This window comes from Mandrillus leucophaeus, unplaced genomic scaffold (genome assembly GCF_000951045.1).
Source record: "Mandrillus leucophaeus isolate KB7577 unplaced genomic scaffold, Mleu.le_1.0 Scaffold38, whole genome shotgun sequence".
NCBI classification, from domain to species: domain Eukaryota; kingdom Metazoa; phylum Chordata; class Mammalia; order Primates; family Cercopithecidae; genus Mandrillus; species Mandrillus leucophaeus.
Window position 1 is genome coordinate 6,623,839 of NW_012104031.1, and position 21,521 is coordinate 6,645,359.

Sequence of the window (21,521 nt, forward strand, 5' to 3'; positions counted from 1 at the left end):
CTTTCAGTGAACTGTGAGCAAGAAGAAAGCTCAGAAGAAAGCAAGAAGAAAGATAATGGCTTTCTGAGTCTACAACAGACACATGCAATATACATATATAAGCAAGAAAGGCTGAAATAACATAAATTCTCATCCAACACTGTCAGCCACACCAAAGCCTTCTGTTTCAGGTCTGCTTGGAAAAAGATATAAAAGCAGATGCCTAACACCTTAAGACACCTTAGAGACCATGTATCAAACCTGCTGATTGCAACATTCTCTCCAAATTCACAAAGACAGAACACTTTTGTTTTGTTTTGTTTTTGAAACGGAGTCTCGCTCTGTCGCCCACGCTGGAGTGCAGTGACCCGATCTCGGCTCACTGCAAGCTCCGCCTCCCGGGTTCTCACGCCATTCTCCTGCCTCAGCCTCCTGAGTAGCTGGGACTACAGGCGCTGGTCACCACGCCCGGCTAATTTTTTGTATTTTTAGCAGAGATGGGGTTTCACCGTGTTAGCCAGAATGGTCTTGATCTCCTGACCTTGTGATCCACCCACCTCGGCCTCCCAAAGTGCTAGGATTACAGGCGTGAGCCACCGCGCCCGGTCAACACTTTGATATCTACTTTCAGCGGAAGAAACACTAGTTTTATCATTTCCTTGTAAACCTATGCAGGTTCAATTTATTTCATTCTGGTAACTTTGTGATGAGCATGAGAACTGGCAATAGATGGCTTAATGTGCCTTGAGATCAAATTTTGATTGGAAAATATTCATTGAAAAATTTAACTGGAAGACAAACTTTAATGTTTATTTTCTTTGTGTCATCCTTGTGCTTCCCAGATTAGCTACTTTGCATCCAGAGAAGTGAAAACAAAGATAAGCAAAGTGGCTATCACTCTGTGACATCACAGTCAATGAGGAGTGCTGGTGTTGGACCCATGATTCCCGACCACAACTCTCAGGAGAAGGCAAAGGAGAGTCACATGGCAAGTAAATGTGGTAGACACCGAGCAGGATCCTCTCTCTCAGTTTCTCTTTCTCTCCCATAGAAAAGTAGGGCTGGCCGGGCACAATGGTTCACGCCTGTAAACTTTGGGATGCCGAGGCGGGTGGATCACCTGAGGTCAGGAGTTTGAGACCAGCCTGACCAACATGGAGAAACCCCATCTCTCCTAAAAAATACAAAAATAAGCCAGGCATGGTGGTGGGTGCTCTAATCTCAGCTACTCGGGAGGCTGAGGCAGGAGAATCACTTGAACCTGGGAGGCAGAGGTTGCAGTGAGCTGAGATCGCACCATTGCACTTAGGCTGGGCAGCAAGAGCAAAACTCCATCTCAAAAAAAAAAAAAAAGTAGGGCTGCCAAGTACAGTGGGTTATGCCTGTAATTCCAGCGCTTTGGGAGGCTGACCTGAGAGTATCACCTGAACCCAGGAGTTCCAGACCAGTCTGGGCAACATCACAAGACCCCATCTCTACAAAAAATAAAAAATTAGCCAGCATGGTTGCACGCACCTGTGGCCCCAGCTATTTGGGAAGCTAAAGTGGGAAGATGGCTTGAGACCACAAGGTCAAGGCTGCAGTGAGCTATGATCATGCCACTGCACTCCAGCCTGGGCAAAAGAGAGACATTCTGTCTTAAAAAAAAAAAAAAAAAAAAAAAAAAAAAAAAAAAGTAGGGCTACTTAAATTTACAAAAGAATATAGCTTAAAATTGGGACAGAGTCAATAAAGTCTAAGATTACAGGCCTGTATTTGGAAAGGTAACTGTGATTTAGGAAAAAGGATCTAGAAGGTTAAAAATAAATAAATAACGCTGCTCAAATAGCTTCTATAATGGGCTAGAGAAAAAAGGAGGTTTGCTCCTCCCTTGTGCCCTCGCTTTAGATAAAGCTACACTTAAAAACTGACTTCAGCATGGTGGCTAAATTCCTTTGGCACAAACTCCCTAAGTCTCTGAGACCTATTTTCCACAGAAATGCTAGTTGGGAGTTTCAGTCAGGATTAATTTAGATTTTTTTAAATACTTACATGTATCAGAATCATTCATCGAGGGGAAGTTCTGATATATCCATTCCCAGAATTCTCTTAAGACATCTGGTCTCATTAGAAGATCAAATAGATCCTCCAGATTCATTAGCTGTTTAACAAAGTGGGAATTATTTTCTCACTGCTCTTGTGTTTGTGAGATATTCAAGACACAGGTGGAAAAAAATAACTGAAAAAAAAAAGTCAATCTTCTTGACTCACAAGGACAGCTCTTTCAGCAGAATACAAAAGTCTGGAATTAGCTCTTAATTTCTAAAAACACAAGGAAACAGCCAAGAGCATAGGTCACTTAACAGATTTGGTTTAAAGATCAGAAAATTTTATAATTAGTGGTTCACCTATCACCCGGTTACAATCCTGTGTTCTCTTTTTTTTATGGACAGTTTCATGAATGCGTGTGTCATCTTTGTGCAGGGGGTCATGCTAATCTCTGTATCTTTCCAATTTTATTGTATGTGCCACCAAAGTGAGCACCCTGCATTCTCTTTCTGCTATCTCAACAAGCATACATAACAAGAAACCTATACTGAACACGCCCAGCCTCTGGTAGAGCACAGGATATAATCCTGTTTGGCTGCTTTAACTGCAGAGCACAGCCCATATGCTGTCACTGAACCAGATTCTCCAGGAGAGTAAACTATCCACAGAGGGTAAGGCACTAGAGAATGCTTCAGAAACTCTTTCAAGGCCCAGAAGTGCTGAATCCACTGTACTGAATGATACCCCAGGGGCCTGAAAGAATTATCGTAGCTTTTTTAAGTGTCTCATTCACTCCCAGGGGGTCATCTGGACTCAGGGAAAATCTGTCTCACTGATTATTAGTGATTTGGTAATTGGATGGTAGTGATGGACTTCTGATAACCTCGAGATTTGCTTTAGCTTCACTGGCAAAGGACTGTTTTTTTTTTGGAGTCAAAGGTTACACTGTCTATTTGTGTGTGTGTGTGTGTGTGCGCGCATGCGCGCGCACGCACACTGGGGGGGATGAGGGAATGCACAGAAGAGGACTGCTTCTTTGAACCTGAATCTACCAGTCCCAGTTCTGCCATTCAGTAGCTGTATAATCCTAGGCAGATTACATTCCCTTCTGCCTCAGTTTCTTCATATGTAAAAAGAAGTGGGGTCAAATGATCTCAAACATCTCTTCTAGTTCTGAAAAACCTTGTGATTTCTAGGCAATAAGTATCTTTTGATGCACATCTGCTGTTGCAAAAGCTACAAGTTTCAGAGTATTAATTTCATCTTTCTCAAGCCATTATTTTGGATGAAGACCAGAATTGTCCTTTATAAGTGTGTTAAAAAAGCAGAGCAGCTCACTTATATGTGTCCTCTACCCTTTTCCCTTTCATCTTCCAGCTCTGAAATTCCATGGTTTCTATGAGAGTTGGGGAGTTGTAATTTCCTCTTTTTCATTCCAATATTTTGAATGAAAACCAGAATATCTTTTTTTACACCTTGTAGATGTATAGAAAAACAAAACAACCCACCAAATTTCCTGGCCTTACTGTTCCCTTAACTAGCAAACAAATGAAATCGGTATTCTCTTTTTTTCCTACATGGTAGAGAGTGTAATTTGTCCTGAGAGAGTGAGCAAGAGGTCATTTCAAAATTGCCTAATTAGGAGCAAATATGTGACTTTTCATCTTTGGGTTTTAGAGGTATAAAAAAACTATCCAATAAGTATATCACTTGATAGGTAATTTGCTGTGAAGTTACCAAGAAAAGGACAGATATTTAATGAATAAGACAGGCACAATGGCTCCTGTCTGTAATCCCAGCACTTTGGAAAGCCGAGGCAGGAGGATTGCTTGAGCCCAGGAGTTTAAGACTAGCCTGGGCAACATAGTGAGACCCCTGTCTCTACAAAAATAATTAAAATCAAATTGAAAAAAAAAAGAGCATTTATCTTCCTAAATGGTATTTTAAAATTACAACCTTTACAGAAAGATAGGGTGGGGACTCAGACTGTGGGTTTCAAGGATGTCTTATAGGCCATGCCAGGAGGAAGAGACCTTTTTTTCAGAGTTATTATCCTTAATCGTAGCAGGTAGGCAATGCCAATGGATGGCCGATAAAACCTCCTCTACAGCAGCAAGGTTTCCTGCAGGTCACGCCTCATTAATGGGCCATGAAATCAATTTAGTGAGTCGTGACCAGAATTTTGTAAAAAACAAAAAATAAATTAGACTAAATTAGAATACATAGAAAACATCAGAGTGCATCACTTGTAGGTTATGTACTATCTGGTGAAACTTTGGTTTAGTTGTGTGTATGTGTCTGTGTGTTTGTGCATCTCTGTGTGTGTGTGCCCGTGTGATATGTTTGGTATGCTATGTCCCACCCACCGTAAAATACATTTCCTACTGCAGGTCACGGTTAAAAAATTTGAAAGCCACAGCCCTACAGATGTCTCAAGGCTGGCTTCAAATGAGTTGGTTTGCTTTCTGACAAAGTAAATTTATAAATGAAAAGAAAAGGAATTCTTCCAAATGTCAATAGTCACCTCCCAACTCTCTACTGAAACTATCCTTAAGTCTTTCTGAATTCTACTCTTTGTTCACTGAAAAATACTTGAATCACTCCTGTTTAATGTAAGCCGAAGGCAAACTGTGAAGTGGGTCAAAATTATCTTTCTCTTCTGGGAGCATCTCCCACCCCTTGTAGATGACCCTCATGTTTGTACTTTTTTCCTTTTTCCTTTTTCATAATTTATGAAAGACTGATAAATGCATTAAACAACACCATAATTGATTGAAAATGCTTTTCTATGCCCCATTCTCAAAGATATTTCTATTTTAGCCAAATATTTAACCTCATGCTATATAAAAAAGCTCACTGTAAAATTTATCTGCAGGAGGGAAAAGAGAGGAATAGTGGAAAAAGCAAATCTTCCCAGCCCTCTTAATGCCTTACCTGCCGATAGCTATATTTACTTCATAATGTTTCCTTTTTACATGAAAGTCATATGCATTATTTCTTTCCTTGTTGATTTGTAAAATACTATTTTTTTTCTCTGCAGCTGTCTTTATTTTTTAAAATAATTATTTATGAAACTGTCTTATTATAAACTCTGAGAGGAAACATGTTGCTTTATTCAACGTTATATTTACCTTATACCCAACTTACCACTTGGCCAATTTTAGGTCCTTAATTAGTACTGATTAAAAACTTAATTATAATACAATCATACTACTCTATAACACATGTAATAGTTTTTGCCAATGTTAAACTAAGAGACTACAATTGCATGTTTTTGATCCTGAATATAAAAATTATGTAGATTCTGCACATTTTTCATAAAACAGCAATGATAATATCAATTTAAAACAACACCACTTATTGAGTATGTAGTATATGCCATACTCCCGTACTGGGTACTTAATCTACATATTCTCATTTTCCTTTGAAAACCTCCTCAATATAAGCACTGTTACATCTATGCTCCCGATACTCCTCCACAAACACCACATATGCAAGTTACACATGAGAAAAACCAAGGCTCAGAGAGTCTAACAACCTGCCTATGAAGACATCATTATTAAGGGGTTAAGATAGAGTTCAGATCAAGTTCATTTGATTGTAAAAAGTCTGTGTTTTCCTCGTTTTTACATTACCTAACCTTTCAACGGTATCTAAAATTATCATTTAAATTTTCATTTTCAAATACTTTACCTGTTCTATGAAGGACACAGTTTTGAATGTAAGAATATCAGGAAAGTGTTGGTGTAGTTTGTTTTTTCATGAAAAATGTTCTGATTATCATAAAGTGGTTACAGACACTAACACATACTCGGAAAAGATCTGACCTAATTGTGCTAACACAGTGCGTTCTGCTTGCCCTTTGCAGCCTGAGGTATCCTTCAGCCATTTTTAAGTGTAGCAATAAAGGACATGGGAATAAAGAGCTGGATGTGTCCACAGTCTTAACAGCGTGCTGATGGAATTTTATCAACTTATTTAGGTTTGTTCAGGTAACTTTTTTGCTTCCATGTACAAAGAGCAGTGCTTAATGTAGACTGCTATGAAAGCATTATTTTCCATTTGCATGGCTTCCACATTCCCCAGACCATCTACTTACACAGACGATATTTAACAGTAACTCTTAAAATTAAAAGTGGGGTTTGCATTTTCCTTCTCTCAGAAATTTTACAATCAATCTCCTGTCCTAGGTAATCACAAGCTACAGATATTTAGCAGCCACATCTCTCCCTGTGACAGCAAAAAGAAGAAATTGATTTTGTGACAAAATATACTTGGAAATCAAATCCAAGACTCACTTTTAAAATAGGAATGAAACCACTGACTACCAAATGTGTTTTGGTAGCCACTCTTAGATTCCAAACTTCTAAATTACTTTCCCACATTAATTCAGACTTAAGTTTCAGGAAATAAAATAATTATGAATTTAAACATAGATCCCTATACAAACAAGTACTATGTTTACAATGTACCAGTCCACTAAAATCAACAAGACATAGATTATGAGAACTACAACCCAAGCCAAGTAAACTAGCACTCACCATTTGCCCATTCCCCATCCAATGACAGTAAACATCCTATTGGAATCTGCTCCGAAAACAAAGGCTTTACCAACCTAATGTCAAGGTAAACAGTAGTAAATACCTACTTGATACTACTAACCAGTGGTATCATTTTCATTCCTTAGAGTCTAAATACTACTAAATGTTGGCATTTTTTCCTTTGAAAGAAACCTTCAAGATGACACCATTATAACATAGCTCTTTACTTGGTAATTTTTAAGGAAAATCGTTTACTAGGTGCTATTTCACATTGACACATTGACTTGAAATGTTTTAAGCCACAAACCATCTGAATTAAAAGGAATACAGGTATTCTACTATTTAGGAAAAAAAGCCCGAGTTTCCTGTACTTTATGTTAAATGCCACCCCCCTAAATTAAGAGCTACACAGAATCAAAGCCCCATAAAGTTAAGCTGCCATAGTCCTGAAGTCAAGGTAATAAAATTACGTCTACTCAGTAAATCATACAAAGTAGAAAATTAAGGAAAACGTATTTTCAGCACCAAGAATGTATTAATTAGGAACATAGTTAGGTCTCTCTTAAAAGGGGTACTGTACGTTGTAACAGCTGGTGGCATACCTTAAGTTCTCTGAAGAAGATACTACTTCTGGCCCACTCGACAATGGAGAAGAGAGTTTGATCTGCCATTTTGCACATAAGCCCAAAGGTGCTCAGCTTTTCGTGCTTGCTTCGGTTAGCCTGCTCTTGCTGCAAATAAGCCATGATTTTAGCCTGGACTTGAGGCTCATCTGGCTCACACTTCAAAAGTTCCAGTATCAGATGTGGAATGCTTGCTGGAGAGCTGGTCTGGTAACTATCCATATACGAATAGCCCATTATGGACTCGGGTGAGCTGGTATAGGGGTCTGGGTACTCAGACTTGATGGCCCGGCTAGGAAAGTGGCCATATGTTTGGTAACCTTGCAGGCTGCCGTGAGGGGGCATTGTCATGCTAATGGGGGATGTTACAAAGGGACTTCTGTCGTAGTCTGTAGGAGGCAAGGCAGCATGGTTCAGAGGTAGGCCTTTGGAGGCAGAATGGATGTTTTGAATTGCAGAAGAAATGGTCAGGTCAGAGGGCATAGCTTGGATCACCTGAGACATGGCTTCCAGCTTAAGTCCATTGGCTCGGATGAGGGCTTTCTTCTGTTGCTTCAGGGCCCTGTCTCTCTTGTACATTGGCCCAAACTTATTCCTTCCTCCACGCATTCGGTCGGCCCTTACAGCTGTTGGGGGTGGGGTGGGGGGAAGGAAGGAAAGGTATAAATAAGGTGCAAATTATTAGCATTCTTCAGATATTTAGAAATGTAAATCGACAAGAAGTGGTATGTGTGTGGTTGTTTTCGTTACAATAGCCCACAAAGATTTCCCAAAAAACCATGTCCTCTTTATTTATGAATTCCTTCCTCCAAGTGTGTGTTGTCATCAAAAAAATATTTTGACTACGTAGGGACATATTAACCCTTTTGTGGACTGAGAAGAGTTCATAATTTTTGTTAGACATAGAAATATTTCACATAGGCCTGGTGCAGTGGCTTACACCTGTAATCCCTGCACCATGGGAGGCCAAGACGGGTGGATCACCTGAGGTCAGGAGTTCAAGACCAGCCTGGCCAACATGATGAAACCCAGTCTGTACTAAAAATGCAAAATATTAGCCAGGCGTGGTGGTGGGTGCCTGTAATCCCAGCTATTCAGGAGGCTGAGACAGGAGAATCGCTTGAACCCAGGAGGTGGAGGTTGCAGTGAGCCAAGATCACACCAATGCACTCCAGCCTGGGCAATAAGAGCGAAATTCCTGTCTCAAAAAAAAAAAAAAAAAAAAAAGAAAAAGAAAATAAATATATTTCACATTGCTAAGAAAGAGTATCAGTTGTTCTACTAAGAGTATATGCTTTTATTATGCCAGTTCCTCATGGAAACCCAAACTGCTTTGGGGTTTTCTTTTGCGGGGGTATGGAATTGAGTTACCCATTTTTGGATTAAATTGTGAATACTTTCCCACAAGATACCTTCCTCCCTGAAAGCCGTTTTGGCTACCTTGTTGCAATTACAAAAGGGTTGGGGACATGTTCTTCTTGGAAAATCATTTTCACCTGGACTTGATGAGCCCACATCAGATGACGACCAGTTATTGCTTTTAATTTAAGTAGAATTGGACATAATTAAAACAAACTCATTTCAGAAGCTGTCAAGACAGTCTTTGGCCACAGTGGTGTGTGGAGTCTGCAGCCATGACTAATAAGTTAGTTAGCAGTTCCCTCTAAGTCCATAGTGGCCAATGGCAATTAGACAGAAACTAGAGACCTTTGATAGCTTGTGACATATTGAACTTGCTGGAGGTTAAGTTTTTCAGCTTTTTATCTTAGGACTAGTATCACATTAAAAATTTATTGTGAATTCTAGGTATACAGAATATTGCACAAGATTATAAAGAGTTTTTCATCTGGATGATAATTTATTGAATATTCAGTTGTTTCATATCACTCCTAAGGAAGCATGAGCATGTACCACAAGTGATTTACAATTATGAAAGCTTAATTTAAAAAAAAGAAAGAAAGTTTAATTATTTAAGGTAAAGAAATGCAGCCTTATTATTTTTGTTGAAAAGGAATTAAATGACATGCAAAATCACAACATTTACTTATCTTCTGAGTCTCTTACTGTAGTAAGCATCTACCACAATATTTTGCTATTTGGGAAATAATAGTGATTGATAATAAGAAAATTAATAAGCATCAATTATTTCCTTTCATGATCTCTTAAAAATGATACTGACATTAACAGTCCTCATAATAACCAAAGTGGCTACCTCTATTCGGAAGAAGTGTGTTAGCTATTCAGCAGATTTATATGATTTTTTTTTTTTTTTTAGTATTTCTATCAAGTATGAGTTCCATATAACAGAAAAGTTCCAAATAAAAATAGCCTGTGCCTCATTGATCAAATAAAATGCACTCTTGTATCTAGCACCATCGGTGACATGTATCCCTTGTTATTGCTTTATTTGCAGTATATTTAATCCATGAAAAGCCAGTAGGTCAGAGGCTAGAAAGCAGCAACATACCATATTAGTACATGAACTACAAATTATTTACAGCAGTCACATATTAACTTTACTGGCTGCCAATCTGTACATTGTAGTATAGGGTCTGCCCTTTCAACAAAGTTCAAGTGTGGTTTTTGAGGAGCCACTTTCTGGTTCTTGTCAAATCTTTGCTAATGATTTAATAGTTCATTATTTTTCATGTTTCCTGATTCTCAATTTTTTATTTTGCAGCCTCAGTCATTATCTTTTAAAAAAATACATTTCTACACTACCAAAAATATCCTACACGAGAAACTCCTTTTCACCATTAAAGGCTTTAACTCTTGCTTAAGAATCATGAAATTAGTAGTTAACACTTATGACAAGCACACCTATTTTAAAAAGGATTGAAATCAAACTTTTCCTAGGGTATCTTGATTTAAAAACTTAAAGGATATTTTACTTTTAATAGTTTTACAAATTATTCTTGTTTTCAGTTGGATTGTTTTAGTCTTATTTTCATAACCTGATCTTTTTTCCTTTTTTGTGTCAAATGAATCTGCTCCCCAAACTAAAAAAAAAGGGGGTGGAGGGGAAGACAACTAATATTTTAAATTTTCTTCCTAGTAGATGTCACCATGATTAAATGAGACTCAGACTATTCTGCAGACTGAAACAGAGAAAGATCTTACAGTATTGCCAGTAGTGTTAAAATGCTGGGAAAATAATGTTACCATGCTATAAGTACAATGTTGTTTTAAAGTCCATGTCGTTGGAGAGTTTTAATAGGCAGTAGTCTTTAGAAGAATCTTACCTTCTAGCTTCATTCCAACACTTAGACATTTTTGAAAACGACAGTAAGGACAACGCTTTCTCTGTGTTTTGTCAATTTGGCAGTTCTGGTTTTCTATACATGTGTACCTTTTATTATTTTGGACTGTTCGCTTAAAAAATCCCTATAAGACAGAGAAAATAGTGAGACATATTATAAATCTAACATCCGTCTTTTCCATTGTTTCATTTTAAGAAAATCACCAGTAAATCCTTTCATTGCACTATTTGAGCCCTTATGTGGTTCTGTGGTTTATTTTACATTTCAGCAACATCAACCTTCCCAAACTGTGCCAGGCCATGGTGGAGATTTTTCTGGTATCAGTTATATTCTTGAAGAATTAAGTCAAATCTTGGGCTACACACCATTTCATCCCAACAGTCAGAAAAAATACAATCTATATTGATCAATTTTTTAAAAAATCTGTTTTCCTATTATCCCACATGTTCCAGATAGAGGTACTCATAAAGTTCTGGCATTGTTTTTAAGTAGTCTGATATAATTTCAGTGATAAACCATTGAAAAATGCCAGTGGAAAAAACCGAATAGCAAAACACCTCAGATTTTTTTTTTTTTTTTTTTTTTTTTGTGGTTAACAAATGTCAACACTGGATAGTTAAAAGCAAAAGGATTTAAAGAGTAAAATGGGAAAATGCTCATAATTCCACTGGAATACATTCAAATATGGGGACTGTTTTTAAAAAGGCGAAACTAATGGAAAGTAAAAGCATGTATCACAGATAGCTGAATTGTAGCACACAGGGTATGTGCTTTCCTTATATTTTATATAAAAGAGTTAATCAAAAATAAAATGTGTGGCTTTATAATATAATAAGAGCTTTACCAGGATAGTATTCATATTTAACCTACTCGCCACAAAGAGAAACATTCTTACTTTGTTATAGAGAATGGAGGGATTTTCCTGGTGGTGGTTTAAGTAATTGTACTGAGTTTTCCACTTAAAAACAAAAACAAACAAACAAACAAAAAACTTTGAAAACTAGTGAATACTGAATTTACTGGGAATATATTAAAAAGTTCTGAGATAAATTCTTAAAGTATAATTTATATTAACAATATAGCATATTTTACATATTAAAATCCATGTATTTAAATAGGTTATACAATATATTTATAAAAATTATTATATTAAAAACTAAAATCTGATTTCTTGGTCTTTATGATATAAATTTCAAAAAAATCCTTAAAATTATTTTGGAATAAATCAAGATGAAATCACACAGTTGGGAATTTAGGCTTTTATGTCTGTGGATAAAAAATGTTTAGACTTGTAGCACAGAAATACTCTGAAGTTAAAATGTATTTGGGAAATACTTTGTCATATTCCCTCTCAAGAACAACGATGCTTTAAATATATATAAGTCAAGCAAAATCAATATTTAGGACTGTTAGAAATGGAAGTCTTTCTACAGCTGTATCACTTTACTACAATGAAGTATTTTAGAAGTATGAGACTGGCAAAGTTTTCTAAACAGCATAAATTTCTTTGCCTTTTGAACTAAATCAGACACACACTTTTAAGAATCATCTCCCTAAGACTTTCTTTCTCCCTCTTTGTCATTTTTAGTTGAGTCTTTAAAAAGGAAGCCTAAATTTAGCTTAAAAAAAGTAATCCACTGGTTTATCTTGGTGTTGGACATTATATTTTTCAGGTAGCAATGTGTGAGCAAACCTTGCAGCTTTCACAGGTGAGGAGCCCATAATGGTACCCAGACACTTTATCTCCACACACGGGACAAAGCTCTTCCAGATCTTCATCATAGGAGTAATTCACCATTTTAAATTGAGACACTGAAACAAAAAGAGAAATGTATACACATATTCAATTAATTTACATGTAGGTGTTAATCCCGCAACAGAAAGCATTTTGGTGATTGCTGGGCAAATATCACACGGTAAAATATAAAATAAAAACAATTTTTAGCAAGGTCTTACTGAACTATTTTTACAAGTAAAACATCTTTTGCCATCCATGAGCATGCACCTTATACAATTCCATGTGCCACAAACAATTCCAACTTCTTCTAGTAACATTTTAAACTGACCACTTTTAAACACAAGTCTCATAACTCCACAAAGCAACAAATAGAGAAATGAATTGCATAAAGTAACAGTTTCGAATTTCTTTTAAATCCCTATGAAGTTAAGTTCCAAAATGTCACCTTCGCCTAAGGTAGAGAAACAAGCGCAGGCTTTATTCCCTCCCTCTTGAAGTGGTTTGCTGCAAGTGCACCTTGCTTACAGAGACAGCAGCACCAATTTGCAAACTCTGTCCGACAGAGAAACTGAAGCCCCAGAAACCCGCTTCTCAGGAGCAGCCCACTTGAACTAAACAACCTGAGGCTCCCAACGTTCAAATCTGCTAGAATAATCGAAACATTCAGTTCCGTATTGACAGTACTTTTCTATTCTGGATACTTTCATCTCCTCACGTTTGAAAATCTGTGAAAATAAAAGGAAGGAAAAAGAAAATAGAGAACGCCCGCACGGGGAAAAATACCAGAAGAGTAAAAGGCACACGGGAGGGTTTTGGTTGCAAAGTATTGAAGCCCTGTAATGAACCTCACATGTTTCCGATCATCATAGCAAAATATAAACACCTCGAGATCGCCCTGTTAAAGTTAAACAGAAATCAGGCCGCGACGACGCGCGGCGCGGCTCACTGCCGGGATCGGGTAACCGCCTTGCTCCGGACGCAGACCCGCGAAGGCGTCTTCGCAGCTGAAAAGATGACAAACTATGCACAGGAAGGGCAGTGACCAGGAGACCCCAGGAAGTGCCTGATCCGGTATTTCCCGGAGACTCCACATCCACACAGGTCAAGTATGGGAGCGCGGGGCGCGGGTGGGCGGGCACCCGCAGGTCTGCGCAGCCGGGACGGTGCCCGCATTCCCCTGGGCACTCTTCGGCCAAACCCGTGGACGCACCAGGCTTTCGCCCAGGCTCTACCTCCTGCTACCCAACGGCGCACAAACACGAAGCCGAGTTTGTTTTAAGTTAATCAGTGGCGTTTGCAGGGGGTGGGGCAGGTGGGGGATGGGAAACCCACGGCCGGACAGAAGTTTCCTCTGATTTGTTTACCAAAAAGGAAAGAGAAATAGCCCCCACCCCATCGCCAAAGTCCTCGGCCACAGTATCGCCGCAGTGATGACTTATTCTTTTGAAAATAAAGTTTTTTTTTTCTCTTTGGTTCCCGAGCGCTTCGGTCGGAAAGGGCCGTCGAGGGGGTCACTTGCAGCGCTGCGGCTCAGGACTGCGCGCAGACCCGCGGAGTTGACGCGTCTCTTCCTGGGACACAGAGCCCTAGGGTGGCGCTTACAGGGGAGTGAGTTAACCAGAGTTTGGGAAAATTTCGAGAAAAGAGGCTCCAGAGGAGGCAGGACCCTGCTTTCGTGAAATATTAATAAAGGGATGCTAGGCGCGGTCCTCCCAGCAGTACCAGCCTGAATCCCAGCCCCAAGAGACCCCCGCCTAGGGTTCGAGGAACCTGGGGGTTTGGGAAGGGCCGAGGGTTCAGAAATTCCTTTATAGCCCCTAGACATTGATCGCTCTCCTAACAATCGCGATGACAGTCTTGAGGCATGTTTTAGGAATAAGGCGAACAGCGCACTTTCCCAAGTGTGATCTTTTCTACCTCCCCTTCCCCCAACAAAGTAAACTCTAACTTTACACCAAAGGGGCACAGATAGGTAACTGCTTTCAGAGGGACTCCGTGCCTACCTCGGGGACCCGACATCGAAAAAAGACCGAGGGATGAGGTAGAGACCCTCTTGAAAAAACCCAAAGACAGAGGCCGAGTAGGGAGACGCTGCTGTGTGAGGCCTGGGCACCTTTCAGAATTTCCCAGGTGCCCTGGTGCAGCCGACGTAGGCGTTTGGGGAAGCGAACCCATCGGGGCAAAGAAGCGCCCACACTCTTCCCCAGTTTCGGTCTAGAGAAAGAACAGACGGCCGTGCCTTGGAAAGCTGGGGCCTCAGAGAGGAGCACAAAGTTCCCTCAAAGTTGGGCGCGCTGCGCTGTCCCGGGGCTAAGTTGTGAATCGTCTTTCTGGGCTCCGCCACGAGTCGGACTACGGAGGCGTCCCAGGTGGGAAACAGAGCAAGCAAGAGAATGGGGTCCCCATCCCCACGGGCTCCTCCCAACAGGCAGGCCTCTAGTCTCCGACGAAGCCTTGCCCCGCGCGTCCCATGCTGATTTCGAACCATAGGCTGAGGGAGTGGCGACTTCTGAGCCCAGGCACCAAAGAAAAACTACTTCTCTGGTTTGGGGACAGTAGGTAGTGTGTACAGAAGACCCCTCTCGAACTTTCCAAAGAAAACGTTACCAATAACATTTCTCTCTGCGCTCTCAAAATAAGCCTCTGGTTTCTCCCGCCAGAACAAGAAGCAGAAACTTTCCTTTTGGAGCCAAGAACCGTGCCGGCCTCACCCAGCGACCCCAAGGGTAGGCGCTCTCCGGAGCTGCCGGCTGAGGCCCCCAGCTCAGCCTCCCCGCGCCACTTCCCCGATGCCTCACACTAAGCTGGAATTCCAGGTGCCCAGAAGAAAGCCTGCTTTGGACCAGCCGGGTTCCCACAGCAGCCAGACCCACAGGTCAGCCTCTGGGGCCTCAGCTCCCGGGTACTCTCACAGCCCTACCTAGAGGCCTGGAGAGACCGCAGGATGACCGATGGGGTAACGGATCACACCCGCACGGCGCACGCCCTCCAGCTACGTATTTTCCCCTCCGCGGTAGGGCGACGACAGGTCCCCGGGCCTGAGCGCCCGGGCGCGCCGCCCACTCAGCACCGCAGAGTGCACAGCCCTGAACTCTGCTCTCAACACCTCCCAGCCCTTTCAAGTTCGCGCAAGGGGATGGCAGGAAGCGTTCCGGGATCACAGGCCCGCCGGCCCGCACATCCTGCACCCTGGAAGGGGCGAGGATGGAAGAGCACCGGTGACTTTTCCTAGCATTGTTCCCTCCCCGGCCCAGAGCAAATGAGATAAACTTCTGAAGGGCTTAATACAAGCCAGATCTAGAGTTGCTATTTTGGAATGCGGAGAAAATATAGCCAGCGGGATTTGTTTTTTGTTGGCAATCAAGAGCTGGGAAAACGAATGGGACTTCCATATTTTCAGATTTCAGATTTTATAAGGGGGCAATAAACGAACCACTGCCCACCACCCCCCTCCTCAACTCACTCAGCACTACGCGTACAGGGGTTGGGGTTGGGGTAACTTGTTCCCTTCATTTCTGCCAGCAGTTTTGAATTGTCCAAATCCGAGCTGGCTACGGGTGCCTCCTGGGCTTTTGGGGTGGTCACATGCATTCTAATACCGATAAGACAATCCTTTCGGCGGTCACCTCTTTCTGTAGTTGACTCTCCTAGACTGGGTCGCCTCCCTCCACACAAGGGTACCGGTTGAGGTACAGCACAAACCAATTCCAATGACGGAGAACCTGTTCGGGCGTCCAGTGAGCCGTTCCATTTCTTAGAATGATCTTACTATTCTAAAGTACCTTTAGCCTGAAGCTGCCCTGCTTGGGTTGCCATAGAGCTGGAAGCCTCTCTTTCCTTAATTAGAAGCGGCCAATTAGACGTTGCTTGGACAAACCTCTGCCCCACATTGTTCAAGAGCCATAAACTTTTATGCCTGCACCTGGGGAGGGGGCTTGACTCCCGCGACTGCGAGCGCCCAGCGGGGCTACTCCCGCGCCCGCGCGGGGCGGGAGGCTGAAGCCTGCAGGGCGAGCCCGGGGGTGGGGAAGCCGCTGGAGCCGGAGCGCCGCGCGGCGCCTCCTTACCTTGCATGTTTTCCGGCATCTGGCCCTGTTCCCCATGCGATCGAGCCAGTCCCAGGGCTTCCGTCTCCACTTTGGGCAGCATGACAAGGCGACCGCGGGCGGGGACGGGAGATCCGTGTCGGTCCGGAAGCCCAGCACCTGGACACGGGCAGCACAGATTCAACTCCGGCGAAAAGAAGGAAGGCGCGACCGGGGTGCCCGCTCACCCAACCCTCTCGCCTCGCCAGAGCGTGCCTCCGCCTCCTCGGGGCTGCCGGGCAGGACCTCTGAGCCCTGTCCGGTCTCACAGCTCCGGAGCCGCCTCCGAGCTGCGAGGAGGAGGTCGGAGTTAAGAAAGGAGGCGAGGAAGACAGCTTCCCGGCACTCTGGCTCGGCTCCGCAAGGGCGCAGGCGGCGGCGGTGGCGGCGAGGACGCAGCTGCCCGGGGCGCGGAGCGGTGAACCGCCGAGCTCCCGGCGGGCAGCGAAGGCGACCGCGGGGCTGCTATTGCCGCCTCGGCTGTGCCGCTGCCACTGCTCCCGGACGGCTCGGGCGACTCCTTCCCCTCCCTCCACCGCCCCCTGCCTCAGGATCGGCAGGGGTCTCTCTCCTCTTTCTCTCGCCTCCCTTCTCTCTCCCTTCCTCTCCGCCCCTTCCCCCTATCTCTCTCTGCCTCCCTCTCGCTCACTATCGCCAAGTGTGGAGTTGTGAAGTTCCAACCTCCCTCTCCTGCCTGGTCCACTCCCCGCGCGGGTCCGAGAACGGCCCTTCCCAGCCCCGAGGGTGACGGTGCTGGGAAGGACGGGGGGAAGACGAGGGGGAGAAGGAGGTAAGTGGGGCCAGAGGTGGGGGAAAGGCTGGATTGAGGGGTGAAGACAGTGAATGGGGACGCGGGTTCCGGACTCAGGTCGGACCCTAGCCGCCAGCCAATAAGGATGAGGCTCAGGCTCCAGTCCCCCGGCCTGCCCCAACCTCTTCACCCCGCCTCGCCCCCTCCCACCCCACCCTGGCCCGGGGCGGGGGGGATGTAAATGCAGCCGGGTCTTACAGCTAGTCAGAAGCGACCTCTGTCTGAGCGTGGCGGAGAAGGAGAAGCAGCCAGAGCGGCAATTTCCTCCAGCTGAGGGGAAGCAAGAAGGGATGGGGGCGCGTGTGGGCGTGTGCCCTAGCTAGTGTGTAGGATGAGGAGATGAAGGGGAGTTAAACGCCCATTTAAATCACTGAAAGGAGAAAATTCAGCTGACCGTTCTTACGTGCAGAGTTGGTCCGCGGTCAAGGGTCCTCTAGCTTCAACTCCCCAGGGCACTGAGACCCTGGAGAGGCAACACGTGGGCCCCGGCGCCCTGAAGGGGCCGAGGGTCCCGGCTCAATGAGAGGCGGGCCACAAGCCAAGAGCTCACTCATTAGAATTAGAGGAAGGGGCAGCCACTCCTATTTCCCCAGCCTGCGCCCTAGTCCCTTCGCTCACTTTTAAAAGACCCTGGACTGGAGCCCAAGATCATCTAGGCGACAGACTTTCCAGTTTTAGTGACCTGTGTTTCCACACAGAATACAAGGATCAGTCCAGGCTGTACTTTTTCATTCTGTTGTCTGATGGGACCATCCACTTGAGGCCGAGGCCCAGCATTTAAAAAATGTTTTGAGGAACCATCTGTTATGCAAGCTCTTCGACCACCAGCCCAGCCGCATTTTCAAAGTTTTCAGATCTCCTCCCAACAAGATGAAAAACATTCTTTCCAGCCTCCTGACTGCATGCGAAATACCTCATATTCAGGGTCTGCTGTGCAACGAAGTAATTATCAGAGTCCACCCACAAGGGGGTGAATTTGAATCTCAAAAGATCTAAGTTTATTCTATTTGAATGGTATAGAGATTACACATGGAAACTGCTCAGTCCGGTATTTGGTGAATTGGAAATTATTTCAATCTTTGCAGTGCATAATTTATATAAAATGGGTTGTTTATCACCCACTCACACCTGGCAATTCAGGTACTACTGACTCTCTTAACTGATTTGTCACTTTGCTCTTCAGTATATATTCAGGATCAAAGTTATTTAGGCTTCAGCTTTAGTAGCAACTTCAGGTTTCATGGAAACGTTTAAACTTATGAAGGCCTGTCCATTAGTTTGTATGGAGAAGTGGGCTGAAGTTGCCAAAAGCTCCAATTTTCATGATAGTATCAAGTATCACTGTCATCACATTTCAGTATTCCTGGTTGTTTTAAAAATCACTGAGAACTAAGAAAATAAAGAAAGGGAGTTAGTTTCAGGGCTTATTGCAGTGGTTGCCCTGCTTTGCTTGTGAACTCTGAAAATCAGTTTATTTCAAAGCCTTAATTAAGAAGAACTTCCTCCTACAGCAGTTCGAAGAATTTTGGGGGGCACTTATGATACAGCACCTTTCCCAGATCCTAGCCTGGCAAGCATGCAGGACTCTAGACCCTTGGTCCTAGAGGAAGCCTCCAACCCTGTGTGTGATGGTGATTTCACCTCTGCTTGGTGAAGCAGGGGGAAGTTAGGAGAATTGAAATAAGTTGAAAAAGGGTCTGACAGGACCTTGAAATTGTAGTGTATCAAGAAACCCTGCCTTGACTTGAGGCTGAGACTGAGGCTGAGGCTGATCTAGTGAGGCAAGCTTTGTGACCATGCTCATAACGCCAGCTGCCAGGGCCAGAAGGGACTTGCTTAGGCCACACTAGCGACTTCTCGGTCCATGCCAGTGTACCCTCCCACCACATCCCCGAAAGATGGAGAGTGGTGGTGGCAAAAGGCCAGCTGGCACTCATTTATCTCTCCACGGGTAGACTTTCCAGGAAAGAAAAATCCTCACAAAATGGGAGGGGTGCGGGAGGGAATAGTGGCTGGGGACGGGGTTTTAAAAATCCATGCTTTAAAAAAATTCACGGAGGAACTTATATCACGGAGGGAAGCCCTTTCCTTTGCTTTGAAAGTCTAGTCCATGCCGACACCTAAGCGTAGCAGCGAACTGGAGGGGGAATGAAAGAGCAGAAAGTCTCAAGCGAGAGAAAACGGCCTTTCCTAAGAACCAAGTGAACTCCTAGCTCAGAAGCCTAAGCCCTCGGCGCTCCAGGCCTCCACCCCGAGGACGGGAAAAGCTCCCTGGGGGCAACCCTATTTCAGATCCCCTGGAAGGATGTCAAGATCCCCTCCAGCAGTGGACGAGGCAAGGAATGTTCCACAGCAATTGATTCTTGCCAGAGACCTGAGGGCACACAAACCTTCCTCAGGTACCTCCCCCAGGGATTTAAGGAAGCAGCGGGGTCTCCACCCTGGAGGCAGATGCAGAGGAAGGGGAGGCAGCACCAGACTTCCAGCGTCAAGCTCATTACTGCCCTCCAAGTGCACCCTTTCTTAGCCCTCAGAACTCCCTCCTCCTTCCGAGCACTCACTCTGGTCCTTTGACCCTTCAATTCTGCTGGGTGAGGGACCCCTATTGAAGCCGGGGACCCGCTAGCTCAGTGACCTTGGATGGGCCTGGGCGTCCCCCAGAAAGCCCTCTCCGAAAGGAAGTTGTGGGAGGAGGAACCCGAGTTCGCGGAGTCTAAGATGGGATATTTGGGAATGGTTCTGGGTTCCCGAGGCCGCAGTGTGAAGACAGCCAAGTGGCTGCGGGAAGGGAAAGCAGTTGAGATGTAAGTAGGTGGAACGGGGTCTGTGTGGTCTAAACGCCGGCGCCAGCGGTGGTCTGGACCTACCCATAAATGCACCTATCGCGGGCGGACAGATGCATCTCATCCTCCGTCAGGGACATCTTAGCAACTGCCACTCTACCTGTTAGTGGAAGCACATTTAGGAACCCACTCCGTACTTGCCGCTGCGGGAATTGTAACTGGTGGAGGAGACCAGAGACTAGAACCCGGGAGGTCCGGGAGTCGGTGGTGGGACCGGGGGACAGCTCTGCTCAACTACCTTGTGCGTTCTCAATTTCTTTGCACTCCCTCTGTCAACTTCTGGCAAACTTCTCTCCTTTCCCCCCACCTCCCCTCTACCTCCTTCTTTCCGACAAGACTGGTCTCCAGGGCTCGCCCTTCCGGATTCTGACTTTGTCTTGAAGTGTTGATTGACGGTTGCAATTACGAAGGATGATGGCTCGGGGAGGCTCCCGCAGCCTTGATGAGCCCGAGAAGCGCAGTCCTAGCATATTTTATCCACGCTCGGTGTTACGGGGCCGTGCGCGCCCCATTCACCCAGCTGGCTGGAGCTGAGGAGGTCTCGCACTCCCCACTCGCGAGGATGCAACTGCCTGCCCTCCTCCCCACCTCCTCCTTCCCTTGGTTCAGCACCGCATTTCGGAGCGCGAGCTGGGAGCAATGAGCTCGACCTGACCTGGGAAGTGTTGGTCGGCCCCCGCGCGCTTGACCCGTGCGGGCTACAAAGGAAAAAAAAACAACAGGATCTTCAGGAGCGGTTCAGGTTTCCTGGGCTCGGAAAAGGTGTGGCAGACACATCTTTCCCGCGCGCCTGGGTAGATGACCCACCCAAACTGGTACAAAACTTGCAAAACCTTCCTCCTTGGAAACAATTTCTCCCGTCTACTCTTCCATTCCCACTTTTTGGTGCTTTTTAAGAAACCAGGACAATTACTTCTTTCGTCCCACCTATCTACTTTTTAGACCCCAGAATAAGTCTAGGTTCTTTTCAGGTCTCCGTTACCAGGCCAGGATAGCCCAAGGGGGAAGAGGAGCAAGTTTATCAGCCTACGGAAACTCCGGGTCTGCCTAATTTTTCCGGCACTCCCAGCCGAAAAGCCCATCAGAAGTCGCTTTTGCCTTTCTCTGAAAAGTTTAGCCAGAACTCGGGTTTCATTCCTGGGCTCAGAGGGCTGGGCTACCCGCCCACGCCCGTAGGCTCCACCCGCCCGCATCCCGAGCGCTTTGTATTAAAAAGAGACGGGTTAAATTTCAGTACAGCCAAAGGAATTACCAGGGAGCGTCGTGTTGACCGAAGCTTTAAAAAAGCAAACGTGAATAGGTGAGTAGTCGTGCCTCGTTTAAAAAAAAAAGCCTTTCTGCTGCACGTGTAAATAACTACTTAAGACATCAACATCAGCCCCTAGAGCAGGAGGATGGCGATTGATTCACAATCACTATGAGAATATCTTGATCTGGCGTGGTGCGGTTTTTATCGCAGAGGAAAACGAAAGCCAAAGCAATTATCTGGGTAATCCAACCTACCCCACCCACCCCCCAGGCAACCTCCCACCCTTGCCCCAAAGGAAAGGAGGGGTTTTTGGAGAGTTTGGCCTGGATATCGGAATCTACGGCTCTTTGTATGAAAAGAGTTC

The 21,521-nt window shown here is 44.5% G+C and overlaps 1 protein-coding gene across 3 annotated transcripts in view; it reads right to left on the reverse strand.

Annotated features, from left to right (window-relative positions):
- The window catches only part of NR5A2 (nuclear receptor subfamily 5, group A, member 2), a 178,244-nt gene that overhangs the window by 149,808 nt on the left and 6,915 nt on the right, over positions 1-21,521 (reverse strand). Inside the window, exons 2-5 of one of the 3 annotated variants that reach the window (XM_011990595.1) lie at positions 16,237-16,374; positions 12,125-12,243; positions 10,414-10,555; positions 7,151-7,797 (exon numbers count right to left, since the gene is read on the reverse strand). In XM_011990595.1, coding sequence (XP_011845985.1) covers positions 7,151-7,797; positions 10,414-10,555; positions 12,125-12,243; positions 16,237-16,374 — 1,046 coding nt within the window. Of the gene's footprint in view, positions 1-7,150; positions 7,798-10,413; positions 10,556-12,124; positions 12,244-13,052; positions 13,430-16,236; positions 16,375-21,521 lie in introns of those variants that run through there. The other 2 variants (XM_011990597.1, XM_011990596.1) reach the window with 2 other exon arrangements.